The 20162-nt window shown below is 35.5% G+C and overlaps 3 protein-coding genes across 3 annotated transcripts; 1 reads left to right on the top strand and 2 right to left on the bottom strand.

Moving 5' to 3' along the window:
- Positions 1-4470: 4470 nt before the first annotated feature.
- On the bottom strand, positions 4471-7003 carry LOC147858764 (large ribosomal subunit protein eL27-like). The gene is made up of 4 exons (XM_087326501.1): positions 6777-7003; positions 5102-5196; positions 4911-4992; positions 4471-4758 (listed from the first exon to the last, which is right to left on the bottom strand). Exons 1-4 carry the CDS (start codon positions 6930-6932, stop codon positions 4684-4686), a joined length of 408 nt encoding a protein of 135 aa, XP_087182627.1. The 5' UTR covers positions 6933-7003; the 3' UTR covers positions 4471-4683.
- Positions 7004-10068: 3065 nt separating this feature from the next.
- LOC147858763 (histone H2AX) lies at positions 10069-11152 on the bottom strand. Its single transcript, XM_087326046.1, has 2 exons — positions 10892-11152; positions 10069-10428 (listed from the first exon to the last, which is right to left on the bottom strand). Exons 1-2 carry the CDS (start codon positions 11075-11077, stop codon positions 10207-10209), a joined length of 408 nt encoding a protein of 135 aa, XP_087182172.1. The 5' UTR covers positions 11078-11152; the 3' UTR covers positions 10069-10206.
- A 7118-nt stretch (positions 11153-18270) lies between these two features.
- LOC147858762 (uncharacterized) lies at positions 18271-19184 on the top strand. Its single transcript, XM_087326416.1, has 3 exons — positions 18271-18634; positions 18732-18797; positions 18898-19184. The coding sequence occupies exons 1-2, from the start codon at positions 18335-18337 to the stop codon at positions 18741-18743; spliced, it is 312 nt and encodes a 103-aa protein (XP_087182542.1). The 5' UTR covers positions 18271-18334; the 3' UTR covers positions 18744-18797; positions 18898-19184.
- The last annotated feature ends 978 nt before the right edge of the window (positions 19185-20162 follow it).

The following is a 20162-nucleotide window of genomic DNA, read 5'->3' as shown; positions in this document are numbered from 1 at the left end:
AACAAGTACTAACAAAAATATAACCTTGGATTCATGATTATTAGTAGATACGATTATGTGGTCCATATTAGTAGAATTTTACATCAACGAAAAATGAACCAACTTGTAACACAACCCTTTGAAAGTATGAATCAATGTCATATTCGTTTACCTAGCACCGCACGAGATGATAAAGAGAATTATTGGTCCAATAATGTACACACAATCAATGCTCCTATTCGTCCATCAGAACCCCGATACGGGTTCATGTGGTCCAAATGTGTTGAGGATAAATGTAAAGCATAATGAGTACTAACTTATAAATTGGGATTCATGATAGCCATCAAATAGGATAATGTGGTCCATACCAATGGAAGTTTAGGTGTACAAAATAAAGAAGACCAACTTATAATGTAACCTAATGTTTTGCAAGTATGAATCAAAATCATATCCTTTTGGCCAATTGCTCATTATGCAGAAAAGGAGGACTATGTTTCAATCATGTACATATAGTGACCATGTCTTTCATTAATCCCTTTTATAAATGCCTTACAAGATCAAGACATGCACGAACATCTAGTGATAACTCAATATAAGTGATTTACCTTTGCACAAAGCGAATCTTGAGAATGGAATAGCGGAGTTGAAATTGGAAATTTGAAAAACGTTCACTTGTATATAGGTTGTTTGGCAAAAGCCATGGAAAATATATACCATCCAACCCATGTCATAATGCCATTTTACAAGTTGTTTCACAATTTCTCTTCGCTGATGTGAAATCGATAAATAAAGGAATAATACTTTACATATATCATGTGAAACTAAATGGATATTTGCTTTACACATGGCACAATTTGATTCCACTTGAATAAGCAAACATTTTTCTAGGTTGGCGTTTTGCCATGATAGACACATATTTCCCAATCATGAGTACGCTAGATAATGCATTGTAACTACATCAAACTACTACCTCCTTCCTTTGTGAAACTCTTCAACATGCTTATTGGTCCACTTCAAAGGCCGTTTGACATACATATTATGACCCTGGCCTTGCATAATGGCCATAATCTGATGAGTTTTGGGGCTTAAATTTTTAATTCTGAGCAAGGAAGTTCTAAACCTTAGTGTGTCTTTTGGCTAATACTAAAAGTCAAAGTTCAACCTCAATCTGTTTTTGACATGCAATATGAGGTTGCATGTGGGAAATACTTTCTTGACTCTAAAAGAGGTAAAGACCAAAACCAATCAATCATATGGTCACGCGTTTCATAAGGGCCACACTTCGAGGAAAAAACAAGAGCACCTTTCAAGGTTCCAACAAGTTAAAAGCATATTGACTACTACACACATCTAAAGAATGATTCCTTTCTTATATCCATGGGTATCTTGTTTCTTAATAATATGGCTATGACATGGCTTTTCATATGGTTGCACCAATGTTATTGCAAGAAATTCCCTCAAAGGGTAAGTTTTTCCTACATAAGTGATTACATCATTTATAAGAGCATTTTCGATTTCTAGCCTACCGAGAAAAAGATTTGTAAAGGAAACTATCTTAACCCCACAATCTTAAAACACACACATTAAGTTCTTTAAATGTTTTTGATGGCTTGTTTTCCGTATATGTAGGAACCCTTCTAGTCCCACCATAACAACCTTTTTTGAATACTTCATATGTTGCCTTATAAATTTCCCTTTCGCACAGTCCAAATACAGTAACCATTCGGTTAAGTGCGCATTTTGAACACAAGGAAGAAGTGTGCACTTAATCGAGCTGCGCACTTAAGGGTTTTCTGAAAAATTTAGGGGTTTCTGAAATTTCCCCCCTCTATGCTCTAACCATACAATTCTTGATAAGAAAAGTGATCAATTTATGTGATATAATTGACCTGAAACATTTCTTGTTTCAGCATACTCTCTTCTTGAGCATTGTTTCTTTCCTGATTCCCGATTACCTTTAGTTTTCTCCTTTCTGCTAGGCTTGAGGAATGCATATGTTATCTTGGATGCCTTGAGATTTTTTCTTAGGGCAAAATCAGATCACCAGGAAAACGAAAAGGATAATTAGGTTAGTAGAAAGTTTATTTTCTTTATCACGGACTGTAGACACACACACACATAGAGAGAGAGAGAGAGAACACATGACACTCAAACATACGCATTGATGCTACAACTAGAGTCTACCACTCCTTAATTTGTTTTCGTTTTTACATTGCATTTTTCTCTTCGTTTTCATCAGACTCCCACCCACCATCATGTAACAATTGTTTTTAATTTAATTTTTTTTAGAAACTCCTTTTGTTATTTTTTGGGTGTCTTGAACATAGTTCAACTTGGTTTGATGTAATTTCGTCATGAAACAATGTAATTTATTTGAACTGGATTTTGACCTCTATAAAATGCGCACTTAATAGAATGGTTACTGTATTGATCATAGATGCCCCTTGCATTTTGACCCATGTATTGATTTCTACTACCTATGCATTTCCACTATCTATGCCACATTATCTCCACCACTTCCTTATCAAAGTGACAACAAAGCCAACTATGTTTATAACAGTGGGATGGCATTATTTCACATCAAGCACGATATATATATTTATATATATGCTTGACTCTTACTTGACCTTTGATGTTAATTCTACTTTTACTTTACTCTATCTACATTTTGGAATCAACTTCTCATGTAGAGATCCCTTTAACATTATGCCCCACCAAATACCAAATGATAAAGTAAAACCAAATATCGAGTAATGGAGAGCATTCATGTCAGCTAGGATATTGGTTGTTATTTTTTAAAATCCTTTCTAAGGTATTGCAAATGTCTCATCCTCCTTGAAGAAGCTTTGGGATACTTACAAATTGTGATGATAAGCATGAGACATATTTGTAATATGACATCTATTGTATAAGAATGACACAAAAGAGAAGAAATTACACCCTTCGTATTGTCCAAAGAGAAGATATCACACATATCTAAAACAGAAATATATAATTGAAGAGAACTCCAAGTGGCATGCAACAAGTTGTGTTGAGTAGAAGAATAAAAATGGTATCAAAGGGTTCAAGTAGGAAAAACACATTGATTTTCCATGGTTCTGAATACAAATGACGATATGAAATTTGTTGAATGGACGAATAATTTGAGCACTTACATAATTATGTGCATGAGGAGATATATGCTAAAAGGTAAAAGATTTCTCATGAAGTTAAAAGGTTTCTTAGGAAGAGAAATGAAGGACGTATAATTTGTGTACTTACATGATTATGTGCATGAAGAGATGTATGCTAAAAGGCAAAAGGTTTCTTGCAAATAGATATGAAAGAATGAGTGAACATTTGACAAAGAATGTACCAAACCTAATGTTCAAATGGTTGCACTACAAACACTAGCTTTGAGAAAATAGGAGTAGAAGGCCAAACACAAGAGGATTTAAGAAGTTGTGAACAAAGAGTGAGTGTAGTGAGCAGAATCAATGAACAACTTCACACACTCTTAAGACCATAAACAATAACAGCCATTATGTCCAGGTCAACGATGACCTAGAGATCTGCAAAAAATAACTAAGTAAACATCTTGATAGAAATTATCATACAAATTCAGGGTTTGGGGTGAATATTACCATCTAGGTTTGCTTATTCTTCTTCGCTTAATAACACATATGGTGCTCTTAACCTTCCAATGCCATAAATTGCACAGCCTCACATTACATGACAAAAAGCAAATAATATCATGGTCAATGTTCAATTGTGCTACACAAGAATGCATGTGGCATTCTTAAATATTTTAGCCATAACAAAACTGGGAGAATTAGATTACAATGTCTTTGGTTTATTTTTCAGCAATACATTGACCTTATTATGACTAGCTTCTCTGTTCCTATGCAAGTTTAGTTTTTAACATTCCAAAGCACCGTAGCCCTCATTTGACTTAGTACAACAGCCAAAAAAATATACAGGCAAATCTTCAGCAGCATATGTATCAAGAAGGGTTTAGATTCTAACCTTTATTTGGAAAATACACTCATTAACAGTGCAAACAATATACCGGAGGAGGTGACCAATTAATCACAAGAGAACGCAAGGTTTAACATGAAGGAACACCAGTATACTGAGTGCATCTTGTCATGACTCATGAGATTAAACTACTCATCAATGTGTCTAAGCTTTTACCTCTATTATCATCAACTGTATGAACTAACTTCGTGACCAAGTCAAAATTCTAGAACTCTATAGAAACTCATTTCCAGATTGCAAGGACCTGATCACCCAGCATGCATACCATCCAATGTTGCCCCCATCCAACTCAGATACACAACCTAACCAAAGAAAGATACTACATTTATTGGAAATACCATCACATCAGTTCTGCTAATAAATGTGGCATCCAGAACATACAATAATTATTCTGTGGAGACACTGCACGTTTCTTTCTTGAGATAGAATCCTCAGCATAGTCATATCAGTTTAGACACAAATGGAAGCACTGGCTAATCAGAATTTGATGCAGGTTGCATTATAAAGTCAGAACATAATGACACTATCATATAATAGTACACTCAATGCACAATTAAATATATAGATGCCTCGAACTGCAATAAGAATAATGAAAACTTAGCAAAATTGTGATTCAATATCCAACTCCTAACATCATTTGACGACTACAACAGTTGGTCTGCCTCACTATCATCAGATTGAATCAACCTAAAATCGTAGCTTAGAGAAAAACCACCTATTTTTTCCCAGCTTGAACCTCTCCTCAAATATTGATTTTGCCTCCTGCATGAGAATGCACATAATCAATAAAAAGACAATCTAAATGACTACAACAAAGAGAGTGTGCTTCAACAACAAAAAAACTGCATTATGAATAACTCATTACTGATCTAAAAACTAATGACAATCCCCAACTAACTGCAATCTAACAATACCTTTTTCATTTCTACTCTCTTTGTTTTAGATTCGAGTTTGTCTGGTGTCACAACGCTCTTTAGGTCAACATCAAGGGTGTACCTGTCACAACAATCTTAAGATAAGTTGAGAGGTCGAAGGAATGAAAAGAAAGAAAATGGCATCACGCTATCATGCAGGAAACATGTATTTGTGAGTGGTGATGCTTTACCTTGTAGGCATGATGTGATTGTAGTTTACAACCTTTACAAATGGTTTCAACCTAGAGCGTTTCGCAATTTTCTTCTGGGATAACTTCTTAATAACCTGTTTGGGGGAAAAACAGAACCATTGAGAATATTCAAACAATAGACTTCATAACAAAAAGTTGTGTCAATATACATTGAATATGCAAAATTACTAGACATGATGAGTAGCTGTGACAAAAGCTACACTAGCTCATGTCACAGATTATATCAGGAAGAGTTCCTTTACTCAGAAACAATGATCACGACAAGCCTGAAAAAAGCTTACAAGGTAATAATTTGCAGCCAAATAATCCTTACATAATTATGTTTAGGATAGCTGTCATCAAGACAGTAAACTGCTATGACTCTTCAATAGGAAAGTCTACATGAAACAGCATACAAGAAAAAGAATCTACGCAGTAAGCACTTGAAACTTTCACAGTTCAGTGCATACAGAGTAATCAGTTTCACAATTTCCTTTAAACTACGCATAAGAGAGTAATCACTTTCACAATTTTATATTTCATAGTTATCACCTCTAGTCTATGCATTTAAGAATAACTGCTCCTGTATAGCACGCACTTACCATTATAGATGGGAGACTCATATCAAACAAGGCAAATTCTAAACTTTATGTTTAATAAGGAATGGAGTAACGATGCAAATGCTTTCTGACTTCTGCATCTTAGAAGGAAAACGTAATTCATAAACAATCCAGTTCCACTGACAGTTTAGAATATAAATTCATCAAGACAGTACACTGCTATGACTCTTCACTGGGAAAGTCTACATGAAAGAGCATACAAGAAAAAACATCTACGCTGTAAGCACATCAAATGTTCAAAGTTCACTGCATACAGACTAATCAGTTTCATATTTTATATTTCAGAAGAAATACTAACACCTTTAAACTATGCATTAGAGAAAAGGCAAAGTTATCACCACTAGCCTATGCATTTCAGAATAACTTCTCCAATCCAATTCTACTGACATTCTCATTTCATAAGGAATGTATGCAGATGCAAAATACTTCTGAAGAACGTATATCGTAAGGAAAAAGCATCTACGCTGTAAGCACTTCAAACGTTAAAAGTTCAATGCATGCACAGTAATCAGTTTCATATTTTATATTTCAGAAGAAATACTAACACCTTTAAACTACGCATTAGAGAAAAGACAAAGTTATCACCACTAGCCTATGCATTTCAGAATAACTGCTCCAATCCAGTTCTACTGACATTCTCATTCCATAAGGAGTGTATACAAATGCAAAATACTTCTGAAGTACGTAGATCGTAGGGAATCATCTTATATCCTTTACATTTTTTGCGATATCGAAAATCGCGTCTATAGATCAGGCTGTTTCTAACCTTTGCATTTCATGAGAACTAAACAGAACCCAGAAAGTTTGTAATTCAGAAGGATAAATGTATATACTAAGAGTTCCTAAGCTACGAACTAATTTCCATTCCAGAGAGAAAAGTGTAAAACATTTAGCCATGAAACTTCGGAAATTCCAGTATTTCACAGAATTGAAGAAGCAAGCAAAGTAAGCATGAATAAAAAAAAGAACTAGAATGAAACAAGGAATCAAAGAACGAAGGAACGAAAACGAAAAAGATGAACAAAGGAAGAACAGGAGAAATCAAAAGGACTAACCTTGCGAGGGTACTTGTCGATGCCAGCAAGGAGAGCGTGGCCATAAGGTCGAGAGTTGGTGCCATCGTCAAAATTCTTCACGATCACAGCTTTGCGACCAGCGAATCTACCTTGCAGGAGAACGACGACCTTGTTAGGCTTCAAGAACTTCACCATTGCAGCCTACGGCGGCTTACAATGACTCAGATCGACAGACAGAAGAGAGGAAACCCTAACAGTCTCCCTGTGTGAGATTCCACTCAAAAGGAAGCAGAACCATAGTTACTCCTTGGTAGTTAAGTTAACAAGGCCAGCCCTAAACTCCCGTTTCACACTTGGGCGTCCAGACACTCTCGAGGGGGCGTCTGTATCGGTTTCGTGGTTTCAAGCATAGTATGAACCATACGATAAATTCCATACTTTTGGATTACCTATTTATTATGAGGTAAATAAGCCTAAAAAATGGGGAAAAACAAAAACAAAAGGGAAAAAAACCAAAAAAAAGACACAAGAATGTTTGAATAACATTCGCTATGCTATGCTAGACGAACACAAATTTTACATACTATGGAACTTTCAAGTTTACACCATAGAGTTAAAGGTTGGCACATTATCAAAACGCAGGACCGATCCATGCATGCATTGTATATTCCATCCCCTACTGCCATTTGACAATCGGCAACGCTTTGAACCGAACTGTGAAAACGTGCCTTAAAGGTTAAGGGTTTAAATGGTTCGGTTCAAGTTCAAGTTTTTTTTAACGGTTCAGTTCGGCTTGGGGATGATCGGTTCACTTCAGTTTAAACAATTTGATGGTTTTTTTTTTTTTAATTAAACAACCTTTTTATTTTTAAGCCTAATTCTCACATTTTTGGAAAAATCTTAAAATTTTGAAATTTTGAAATTTGAAATAAAGAAAATTTTTAATTTTTAATTTTGACCTAAGTTGAAAACCGAAACGAATCCATGAAACCGCAATGGTTTGGATTTTTTGTGGTTCGGTTTGGTTCAAGTTTCAAAAAAAATTAATGGTTCAGTTTGGACACTCGAACCGTTGCCGATTGTTACCACCATTCACACCTAGGCGTCCGTCTTCGCACTTGGGCGGTCAAACAATCTTTAAGGGATGTATTAGATTCGTGGTTTAGATCATAGTCCATCGCTGCCATTCATACCTAGGCGTCCAGTTTCACACTTGGGCATTCGGGACTCTCTAGGGGGGGTGTATTGGATTGGTGGGATCAAGGTTGGATCATTCCCTAAACACAAGATCGATCCATATGTTGTATTCCATCACTCGTCGCCGTTCATGACAATATAGCATTCGAAGCAATTTTATGGGTAGTCGCCATTCCATAGAGAGGCCAATATTGATCCATGGGACCTAAGTACAAAAGTTTTGTTGATGTGTATCTCCTTCCTAACAAACACCAAGTCTCAAAGTGTGAATAAGGCATACACATATGAGCTCAACCTTCTACATGTTCTCTTTAGTGTGAGTGAACAAGCGGCTAATGATCGAGCATTTCCCTCTACACATAACTTTCGCGTTTCAAACATTACAAGAATACCCTAACCTTTCCTCACAACTTGCCATGTATATCCAAGGATCTTTAATTCGAGCAATAGACCCCTACGTTTGTGCACACTTTTATTGCATCCTAAGGATCTTATCAGTATTTTTTTATGACATGCAAAATATTCAGCATTAGTATGGAGTGAGCTTCCTTGAAAATAAGAGGAAGCTTTCTAAACGTACATACATTATTCTAAATTTTTATGATTCTTTTCCTTGTCAACTTTTTAAGTTTGCATCCCTACAAGGTAAGCATGAACAACAATATGAAGAAAGAGGTCTCTTTGAGCATGTGTCCTAGGAGAACAAGGATATCGGTTGTTCTTTCATGTTATTAGCAATTATGTTGGAGGCATAAAATCCAAGGTTTACAAGCAAACGGTTTGGTTCAAGTTTAAGTTTTTAAAAACGGTTCGGTTCGGTTTTGGCTCAGTTTTAACAGCCAAAATCCGCGGTTTAACGGTTTTTTTTTATTTTATTTTATTTTTAAAAATTTAAAAACAATTTCAAACATTTGTAAAAATTGTTAAAAATTGTTTATAAACAATCTTTTCATTTTTAGACCTTATTCTCACATTTTAGGAACATCTGAAAAAATTTACATAATGAGATATTATAAATTTCAAAAAAATTAAAATTAAAATTTTAACCCATGTTGGAAACCAAAACCACAATTTTTACAGTTTTTACTGAACCACAAAACCACAATTTCTACGGTTGGGGAAAGTATTCCATTAGAGTCGTCACATGTAATTACCAAAATACAATCATATATTATATAATATTAGATTTAGACTTGATATGGTGCAACTATCAAATATCAAGTCTTTATACTTTCTCTTTAGGTGTTGATCCAATCACTAACAGTTAAATCCCAAGTAGCCAATACATTGGCTAACTTTGACAACTTCCAAGTTAATTGATAGAATCAATATCATTTACCAATTTTCAAATTCTGTTTTTATTGGCAAATAGCTTTAAATTCAATCAAATGGGCCAAAAAATTCATGGAGCCTTGAGCACACTCTCAAAATACCCCACGTTAGTGCATAGTGTATCAAGATACATTGCCATGGGTTCCTCAAACTACCACAATAAGATTTGTTATACAACTTACGAAATACATAGAACTTAGATTTCCAATGCTTATGTATCAAACCATTCAGGCACACCATAAGGTTTATCCGGAGTTCTTCAATAGAGGGTTTAGGGTTTAGGATTAAATACAAAATACATCGCTGTATTAAACGATTCGAGCACACCATAAGGTTTGTCCTGAACTCTTCAATAGAGGGTTTAGGGTTTAGGATTAAATACAAAATACATGACTGTATTAAACCATTGGACCACACCATAAGGTTTATCTTGATTTCTTCAATAGAGGGGTAAGGATTATTTTCCAACTTACAGTCTCTCAAGGAGACAATAAACTAATATACCCAGAAAATAAATCCATGTTTGTCGTCCACATCAAAGAGATGATACAAAATCTTAATAATCATGGAAGTGTATGCACAATGGAATTTATTATTATTTTCTAATCACATCACCCTTTCTTGATTTACATTACGCTTCGAGTAAGATATGTAAAATCATCTAAGATAATTATAAAAACTGCTTTCCTGCTCATATCCCAGAAGCAGATTTCATGGACAGAAACAGAGACACCAATTCTTGAAACCAAGACAAAACAAATTTGCATCAGAGCAAAATATATGGAACTCATAAGAAACTCTGTATTCCTGCTGTGATTATATATATCAACGGAAAAGCTTAACCAGCTTTACAATGACAACTTTTAAATAGAACCCATTAGGGAGCAGAAGTCATTTGGGAAGATCAGATCGTTTTATCTCAATCTTGCGCCAGAACGAACTAAAATTCCTGAGATGCACTACCTATATCACCTTTTCCCTTTCCAATCTTCTTAGGAAGCAATATATTGTGAATATTTGGCAAAACTCCACCATTTGCAATCGTCACAGAACCAAGCAATTTGCTTAGTTCTTCGTCATTTCTGACGGCCAACTGGATGTGACGGGGTACAATCCTATTCTTCTTATTATCACGCGCTGCATTTCCAGCAAGTTCCAGCACCTAATCAAAATAAACAACATTACATCATAGAATATTGTGATTTGACAAGACATCTTTGGAGACAAAGTTGATTTGTCTAAATCCATGGGAACTATATAATTCTTTAATTAATATATCTCATGATCGTAAATGAATAAACAACCAGACCAAAATCATGTGTGTGCAAATATATATATAAGAAGCGAGAATAATATATTGTGTATTTCCATGAGACTTTATGACCCCTTCGCATCCAATATTGCAAGCGACATACATATCCCATTCCAATTTCGAAAATAGAACATAAAATGCTACAAAATATCATTTTCTTCACGGATTGATGGCACTATTATCTGAGTTCGCGACACAAATAATCTGAAGTCTTTACACGCAAACATACGTTTCAAACGCAAAGACTTGAAAGAAAGTAACGAAAATATCAGCATTTAAACAGCAAACATAATGCAATGATCGATAAACTAACCTCAGCAGCGAGATATTCAAGAACAGCAGAGAGATAGACGGGAGCACCGGCGCCGACACGTTCTGCGTACTTCCCGGCCTTCAGGAATCTAGCAATGCGGCCAACAGGAAACTGAAGGCCAGCCTTATGAGATCTCGACACAGACTTGGTGGATCCTTTAGGTTTACCCCTGCCTCCAGAACTCATGGTTTCTCCTTTCTTCTCTGATCGATGAAGCAGACGAGCTACAGGCGATGGCGATGGAAGGAAGAAAGACAGACAGACATACAGAGAAGGAGATGCCTCGTGTAACTTTAATTTCGTTTTATATATACAAATGTACACGTGATGGTGGCCGTCCGATCTTGTGATTCCACACCGTCCGATTCTTCGGCTCGCTCTGATTGGCTGCCGCTCAGGATCGCCAGCGTGGCAATATTTGAAAAAAAAATAAAAAAATTGAATCCTTCTCATATAAGAAAAAGGAAAACCGTTTGTATTTTTTTTTTTAAAGCTTCCCGCCTCCTCCTCTCTGCCTCTCTTATCTTCTCGTAATTACCTTACCCCCATTGGTAATAGGGAAAAAACTTATAGGTCTTAGGTTCGAAACCAACTTTCACACCGCTCTATTACTCCATATCATAGTACGTAAAATTCGTGTTCGTCTAGTATAACATTGGAAAACGAATGCGAATGTTATCCCAACATTCTTGTGTTTTTTTTTTTGTTTTTTTCCCTTTTTTTAATGTTTTTTTTTTTTCATATTTAGGCTTATCTACCTCATAATAAATAGTTAATCCAAAAGTATGGTATTTATCATTCTTTGAGGGTGTTTTTCTTTCAAGAATAATTGAACCGTTCGCGAATGTAACTGCACGTATGTTACGTATGGTTCATACTATGCTCCATATCATAGATTGACCCATGCGTGGTATTCTCCATCCGTAATATTCGGGATATTTGAGAATAGAAAATGTCCCCAAGAATATTATTAAACCATTCGTTTACATATACATATAGACATATAAATATATACATATATATATATATATATGTATGTATACAGTGTACACACAAATAATATACATACATTGTTACACTGTACACATATCTGTATATATACACACATAGATATATGAATTAATCAAGAGATTGGGGATGAGACCAAACTAGCATTGGCACCAAGAAATCGTTGAAGAAATCATTGAGATGAGGAGAGAATTGCTGAATTTCAGCCAAACCATAATTTATATATGTATGAATTAATCAAGAGATTGAAAATGAGAACCATGTAATGTAGCATTTGGACGAAGAAATCATTGAAGATTGTATAAAGACGAAATCATTGAGATGAGAAGAGAGAATTATCGAATTTCAGCCAAACCCTAATTTTAGGGAACAATATGGGGGAGAGGAGACAAGTATGTAGCGTCACAGAGGAGGAAGCGAGGATGTAGCCGAACCCTAATTTTTAGGGAACACGATGTTGGTTGATTTTGGTTGTTTGAGCTATTCATGTTCCATGTTCCTTGTAGGTCATTCCATATTCGCTGCTCACTAAATACATTTTTTTCAAAAAACTAAAATGAAATTTTGGAAAAAAAAACATAACGAATACTTGATCATGCATTCATATGTGTATTTGTGGGGTAGGTCCCACAAATGCGAATACGTCAATCTACCCTCCATATATATTCTCTTAATTCATTAGAAGGCAATGTGGAATGTAAGGGTTCAATATGTGACCATCTTGTCTCCATTAGACAACCTTACCAAGGAGCTACATCCATCCATCTGTGGCCTCTTTATCTCTCTCTTCCCACCGATCTATCTAATTCAAGCAGAGTCATAGTATGTATCATCAACTTCATCTCGCCATCCCTCACCCATATGTCAACCACCTGACCAAATCACTACCCAATGAGTACATCCATGTTGTCAACCTCCTCTCAATCGTGTCTATTGGCTATCTCGTTAACTCTCTAGGATGACTATCTTGTGATATTTGCTTGAAGGTTAATGTTAACGAGGCACTAGGGAAAAAAAATCATGTTATGTACCTACCTGCCTTCACATGATTCATTTGTTGGTCGCCTATTCAGACCATTAATTACAAGTGCTTATCGAACATCACCTTCGTCAATATCGGTTATATCGTGCCTCCTAGTGTAACGTGCCTGAATGATTAATTAATCACTAATGATCACCAATGACCATGACCGGCGGAAAAAATAAGGATGTTTCCTACTTTAATATCATGTTCGGTTGACGACTCTTCAAGGATATTCCCCGTGTAGAATAATGAAATTGATAAAGCTTCAACTTTGCACCATTGACAAGTGCTCACTTGCCAATAAATAATTTGTGCACATGTCATGGTAGACTTGTAGAGCTCGAAGTGTTCCAACAAATAGAATAAAGACCATGGAATATTTTTGTTTTATTTTAGGTCCAATTTATATGTCTCTTACCACTTGGTAGTTAGGAAAGTGTAATTTTACCCCTTTGTCTGTACCCCTCATCAAAGTTTCTCATATTTTCTACCAATTTAAATTAAATGCTTCACGGGATAACTTACTATATAAATTTCTTTAGTGCTTTCGGATGATAATTTCACTATGATCTAATTATTTGTTTAATCTTCATTCGACCATTATTAGATTAATTGTGCATGTAAACAATCATCATTATGGTAATTACATTTTGTTCATTGCTATTATGGTTGATACATTATCATTCATCGCATCATATACTAATTCAATTCATTACAAGGTTTCTCTAAAATAAGTAGAAATATTAGGGGGAATATTGACCAATGTATGTGACAATATCTATGTAACGGCAATAATGTACCCTTGATGTGGTATTGGGGGTATTTATCACTAGTTGTTTCAATTCAACCCTCTTCAAAAAGCATCTTTGTTTTTTAATACAATTGTTTTTATTTCTTAATTTATTCATGTCGTCCTTCTTCGTGGCCTCAATAATCTTCTCTATATATTGTAGTTTTATGGGATGTCTTTTTATCATAACTTGATTGTTAGCCCTAGGACTCAGATTTCACACTTCTCTATTATTCCATAGATCTCCTCTTACTGGATGCCATTGTGGATGTATAGGTTGAACCTATGAACTTCTTATCTCCGTTAAGCAACCTTACCAATTGAATTACATCCATTTGAGCAATTGATTATCGATTTTAGGTATTGGGTATTCCTTCACCTCTCTATTACTCCATACATTTTAGTTACTAGATGCGACTGCAGAATGTAGGGATTGAACCCATGGGCCATGACATTCTCTTTATCTCTGTAATTAGCTTATTCTAGCAGTAAGTCATTATACACTACTAGCATTACATCTTGGGTTCAAAACCTAAATTTCTCTCTATTGTCGTGATGTGGCGTGCTTGAGGGTGGGAAAAACCGATGAAAGGGGGGGTAAAAAATGTGCATGTGCAATGTGTGTGCACACAAAAGCGATTAATTGTGCATATGCAAAATAAAAAGGAAAAGAAAGGGTGAAAAGGAGGTATAGAAGCTCGTGCAAAAAGTAAGAGAGAGGAGAGATAAAAGGTAGTGGGAGACAGGCTATAAATTTATAGAGATAGAATTATATATTATGTAAGAGAGAGTTAGTGGACTAGTGGATAGACACATTGACTACTAGTTAGAGGTGCATAGTTCAAATCTAGTCTTATAGTATAGTGTTATTTAAGGAATTTTATTCCTTTCTCATTGAAGACAAATTTGGCGACCCCCCCTTCTTTTTTTCCTATAAAAGGAGGTTGAGGGGGGGCTCATTAGCAATGGGCACGGTTTCGGCTCAAACCGAACCGAACCGTTAAACCGTGGCTTAACGGTTTATCGGTTCAAAATTAAATAATGAGTTTGGTTTGGTTTAAAGAATGAAAGTTCGGTTTGGTTTCGGTTCGGTTCGGTTTAACATTTATCGGTTTATCGGTTTATCGGTTTATCGGTTTTATCGGTTTAACGGTTTCTATTAATTTGGTTCGGTTTATAGGTTTATAGGTTCTTACCCTAGCCCTAAATTTTCAATTTTATAAATTATACCCTTCCTAAATTTTCTATTTTATAAATTATACCCTTCTTATTTTTACTATGGACCTAATACTAGTTAGTAGTAGTAAGTACATACTACATACTACAAACTATAGGGTATGATACAGACAGTCTACAGACACAACTATCGAACAGACACACTGTGTATCTACTGTTAACTACAGACAGACACAATTATCGAACAGAAACACAGGCGGCATTGTGCAGGCTGAGGCGGCAACCACCAATCACCACTTCATTGCTCTTCAGACTCCAAACTCTCCATAACACAGGTATGAATCATGATCCATAACACAGGCTGAGACACTCCAAACTTTTTTTATAGATGTGTGGTTTGCATATATGAGAATATGGGTATGTGAGTTAACGTGTGTGCATACATGTGAGAGAAGAGAGATTTGTATGTAAGCAAATATGAGATCAATACGAGTATGTGAGTTTATGCTCGATTGAATAATCAGTAATATATGTATATGTATGTGTTTGTGAGCGAGTATCTTGAACTGGTATAATGTTTAAATCTATACTGGACTCCTGCAACTATGTTCTCTTTCGAATACTTGTTGCTTATCTCGAATAGCTTCAACTATGTTCTCTTTCGATATTTCTGTGATCTGTTTTGACATGATCTTAATGTACACCAATGCTCGTTAGATTTTCATTGAAAGGAATAATATTTCTTGGAGTTCTCAGTCCACGCTATCTGACTGAAGGAGTATCAATTGTATATGCTGAAATTAGAACACCTGCAAATACACCTGCAAGAACATAACTAACTTAGAAAGACTGTATCATTATATTATAAAGTACTGAAAGTCTTCACCATTCATATCAAACATTGATGTTCATTGCTCATTTTCTGAGCCATTAAGATTGCATGTTTATTGTTTATTTTCTGGGTGGAGTAAACATAGATGATCATTATTTATCTTCAGAGTAGAGTAAATATGGTTATCCACTGTTTATCTGGTTATTGATGTTAACATAAATGCACATTCTATATTTTGTGAGTAGAAAAACATGGATATCGAGTATTTATGTGGTGAATGGAGCATTTTAAACATGGACGTCCATTGTTTATTTTGTGAGCAGAGTAAACAATAACATCTATTATTTACCTTATGAGCATTGGGGGCATGAGTGTCAGTTGTTTATCCTGTCAGAAAATATGGATGTCCATGGATTATCCTGTTAATGAGAGTAAACATGGGTATCCATTGTTTATTTAATGATTGGAGTAAAGTAAACATGGATGTCCAATTTATCTGGTGATTAAGGTAAACATGGGTGCGCGGTCATGGGTTAACTTGACAACTTGGATTTGCATCGTTTATCTTGTGAGTAGAGTAAACGGTGGTGTCCATTGTTTATCTGGTTAGTGAAGTTAACACGAATGTTTTATTGAGTGATTAGAGTAATGGGCATGTCTATCTTTCTATGTTTGCCATTGGACATAATGGTCGTTTTACTGTTCTTAGCTAACTTAGCAAACTTTCTACTTCATTTATTTTTCTCATTATAATGTACATATTTGAAATGTGCTAATTGAGTTAATTGAATTTTATAGGACACCATAAAATGGAATCATCATCTCAAACTGATGCTGCAATGAACTCATCTTCATTTGATGTTAGTCGTGGGTCAACAAGTAGCTCAAGAAAAAGGCTACGCACATCATGGACAGATGCTCACATCATATTTTATATGGATAATGGCACACCTCGACGACGATGCCATCATTGCCATGTTTGTTGGTCTTCTACAACATCCACAGGCACTATAGCCAAACATTTAGCAGAAAAGCATCGTTTATCAAGCGACCCAGACCAAAATTCAGGTATATCACATCACATTCAATCTTCAATTGAGTCAGCTAGAGTATCTCATGTTTTAGAGAAGAAAATTGATGCTGCCATCGTGAAGTATATTGTGAAGGGAACATTGCCCCATGCACATGTGGAATCACCTGAATTTAAGGAATTCATGCAACAAATTGTACCTGGATATCAAGTAAAGTCAAGACGTACAATTAAGCGTTCTATCCTAGAAATGTATGTGGTGTTGCGTCGTCAGGTGATAGATTTGCTATCAAAATGCCAATCAAGATTTTCCATAACATTTGATGGTTGGTCAAATAGTAGTTTGAAGGGCTTCTACTCAGTGACACTTCATTGGGTATGTCATGAGACAGCAAGGTCAAGGTCAATGTTATTGGATTTTGTGCATGTATTTCCAGGTGTTGGATCAGGGAAGCGTTGTGCACATGCCCTTTTTGCTCGACTTCGATCCTTTGATATTTCTAGTCGACTCTTAGCTACAATTTTTGATGGAGCGAGTGATGCACAAGTAGCTGCAAAAGAGTTGAGCATGTTGTTACAAGATGAGCATGGTAAGGAAATTTTGGCTCCATCACATATGTTAAGATGTATGGTTCACACTTTTCAGTTGGGTATCAAGGCAGCATTAGAGGTTATCTCACCCTCAACAGAAAAGTTGAGAACAGTGCTCCATACTATTAGATCTAGCAAGGTTCGAAGGGAAGTGTTTAGGAAGTATGCTAGGATGGTTGAGCATCATGAAAGGGAACCCCCAAGGCTCGATGTTGTTACAAGATGGAATTCTACCTTGGAAATGTTTAGGCAATCTATCAAAGATAAAGATGTATTGAACTTTACAATTTCAGATTTAACAATATCAAGTGATTTCAATGGTAATGTCTTGACCAGAGAAGATTGGAGTCACATACATGCCATGGCGGAATGGCTAGATACACCGGCCGAGGTTTCTACTTTTTTGGGAGGCTCAAAATATCCTACATTATCACTAGCATCGCTAGCATATAATTGTTTACTAAATCATTGCAATCAATTTTTAGATTCTTCGCTTCCAGGATCATCTAGATTTACACAAGAGGTGCTTCAAAGAGCATCTGAGAACTGCTTGCAATATTTAATTAAGTATCAAGAATCGTTAAAGTCTATTCCATCTCGCATAGCAATGTTTCTTGATCCCAGGTAATGCTTACCTTTATATCGTACAATTATCATCATGATTTCTGATTTTTTATTTGAGTTTAAAACCGTTTTATTTGTTTGATAGATTGCCTCTTCCAAATAATCATACAGAAAGAGAGTTAGATATTAAGTTGGTTGAAAGCATGATTGAGTCCCACTATCACTCGTTCTCGAGTGATGTTGAACCACGTTCGGCTTCAACCACAATACATGAAAATGATAAGAACTCTAAAATTTGGACGTTAATGGGTGTAAATAATAAAAGTCTTATTTCCGATTCACAGTCAGAAAGTCAGCACTTTATGAGACTTCCTTCGGCTAGCACGGATAAGGATCCTTTACAATGGTGGAATGAAAATAAATCGGCAATGCCTTCACTATATAGGATGGCATGTGATTACCTCAGTATACCAGCATCATCAGTACCTGCTGAAGAGGCTAATTCGGCAGCAAAAATGACCTTTGATAATAGGATAAAACTACATTCATGCACTTTCAAAGCTGAAATGTGCGTTCGATCATGGATGAATGTTTTAAAAGAATGTAATGTTCAAATGTTAGATAATTTTCACATCAGTTATGCGGAACTAACAATGAATTTGGATGATCTTGTTGCTGAAGACGAGGTAATAGATTACATATCGCATGATAGTCAAAGGAAGATTAAGGTATGCATACTTGTTACTTGGTTGTTTTTTGTTTGAGTCTTTACTTAAAGTTTTATTAATAATTACTTACTTGTTTTTATGTATTTTATATGTACAGGAATCATGTTGATTTTTGACATGTTAACGACAATAGTGGTTGCAATTGGAGATCTTCAAAGTCATTGTAATTTTTATTACATGTTGTTTACTATTTTGTTTTTAGTCGATTCTTTAAATTTGTTATTATGAATTACTTAATTCTTTTGTATATTTTATGCTTTCAGAAATCCCTTATTCAAATATTGGAAACAAAAAGCTGGATTAAGTCCTATGGTCCATGGATTTGGAAAATTGGAACTCTATTATATGGATTGTTGTTCTTAATTGGAAAATTGGAACTCTACTGAATGGAAATTTGGAACTCTATTGTATGGAATTTCGGAACTCTATTGTATGGAATTTTGGAACTCTATTGTATGGAATTTTGGAACTCTATTGTATGGATTTTTGTTATCATTCCAAAAAACATTTATCTTTTTATGTAATATCTTATCATGTTTCACAAATTAACAATTTTCAGAAAATGTGTTGTGAATTTCTGTTATTTTATAGTGTTATAGTCTTTGATTTGGTACAATTTATTGTTTCGTGTTGGTTGGATTATGTCAAAACCAATTTGGTTTGGTTTGGTTTTGATGTTTGATACACTGGTTTGGTTTTGATTTTTGGTAAACCGGTTCGGTTTGGTTCTACATTTTACATAAACGGTTTGGTTTTAAATGGTTTGGTTTCTCATACCTATTAAACGGTTTGGTTTAAATGGTTTGGCTTAAATAGTTTGGTTTAAATGGCTTCAAATTTTTTAAATGGTTTGGTTTGGTTTTTTTTATGAATAACCGGTTTGGTTTGGTTTGGTTTGGTTTCAAGGTCAAGAAACCGAACCGAACCGAAACCGAACCGCGCCCATTGCTAGGGCTCATTGAGGCAGAGGTTTTGGGAGGAGGAGACCATTGCCAATTTTCCTTCGAAACTCTTCATCTCCTTATTCACCACTTCTCTTCATCTCATACCCTTCATCTGTAGGGAATGAACAAAGCCGTCAGTGCGAAAGAGATCACACAATATGAATCTCCGAGGAAGAAGTACCTGCGTATGAGAGAGGCAAGAACAATTTACGTATAGGGAGAGAGAGAGAGAGAGAGAGGCAAAAAGCATATATCTATATTCATAAAAGGGCAACAGTTACAACAATGAACAACCAACCTTTACAAAAGGTTACAAAGTCACTTTATATAGTGACTCACATAGGGTAACTGCCCTTTATGTTATTTACAGAAATAGCCCGAACTTGGGCTCTCTAAGAGAATAGTGTGAATACGTCCATTATACATTTGTATTCGACACTCCCCCGTAATGGGCGTATACATGGGTTATCTAAAAATACAGGTATAGGCATAGGTTCTCGGACAGGTCGGTTTTGTTCGAATCGACCTGATCCGTAGACAAAAGACCGAACTGGTCGGGTCGGAAAAGCTGAAGTCGATCGTCA

The sequence above is a fragment of the Azolla caroliniana genome, unplaced genomic scaffold (genome assembly GCF_043228905.1).
Source record: "Azolla caroliniana isolate FFs.n. ecotype wild unplaced genomic scaffold, voAzoCaro1.0.p SCAF_10, whole genome shotgun sequence".
NCBI lineage: Eukaryota > Viridiplantae > Streptophyta > Polypodiopsida > Salviniales > Salviniaceae > Azolla > Azolla caroliniana.
Note: the sequence above shows the minus strand (reverse complement) of the source record. Positions and strands in the feature narration are given on the sequence as shown.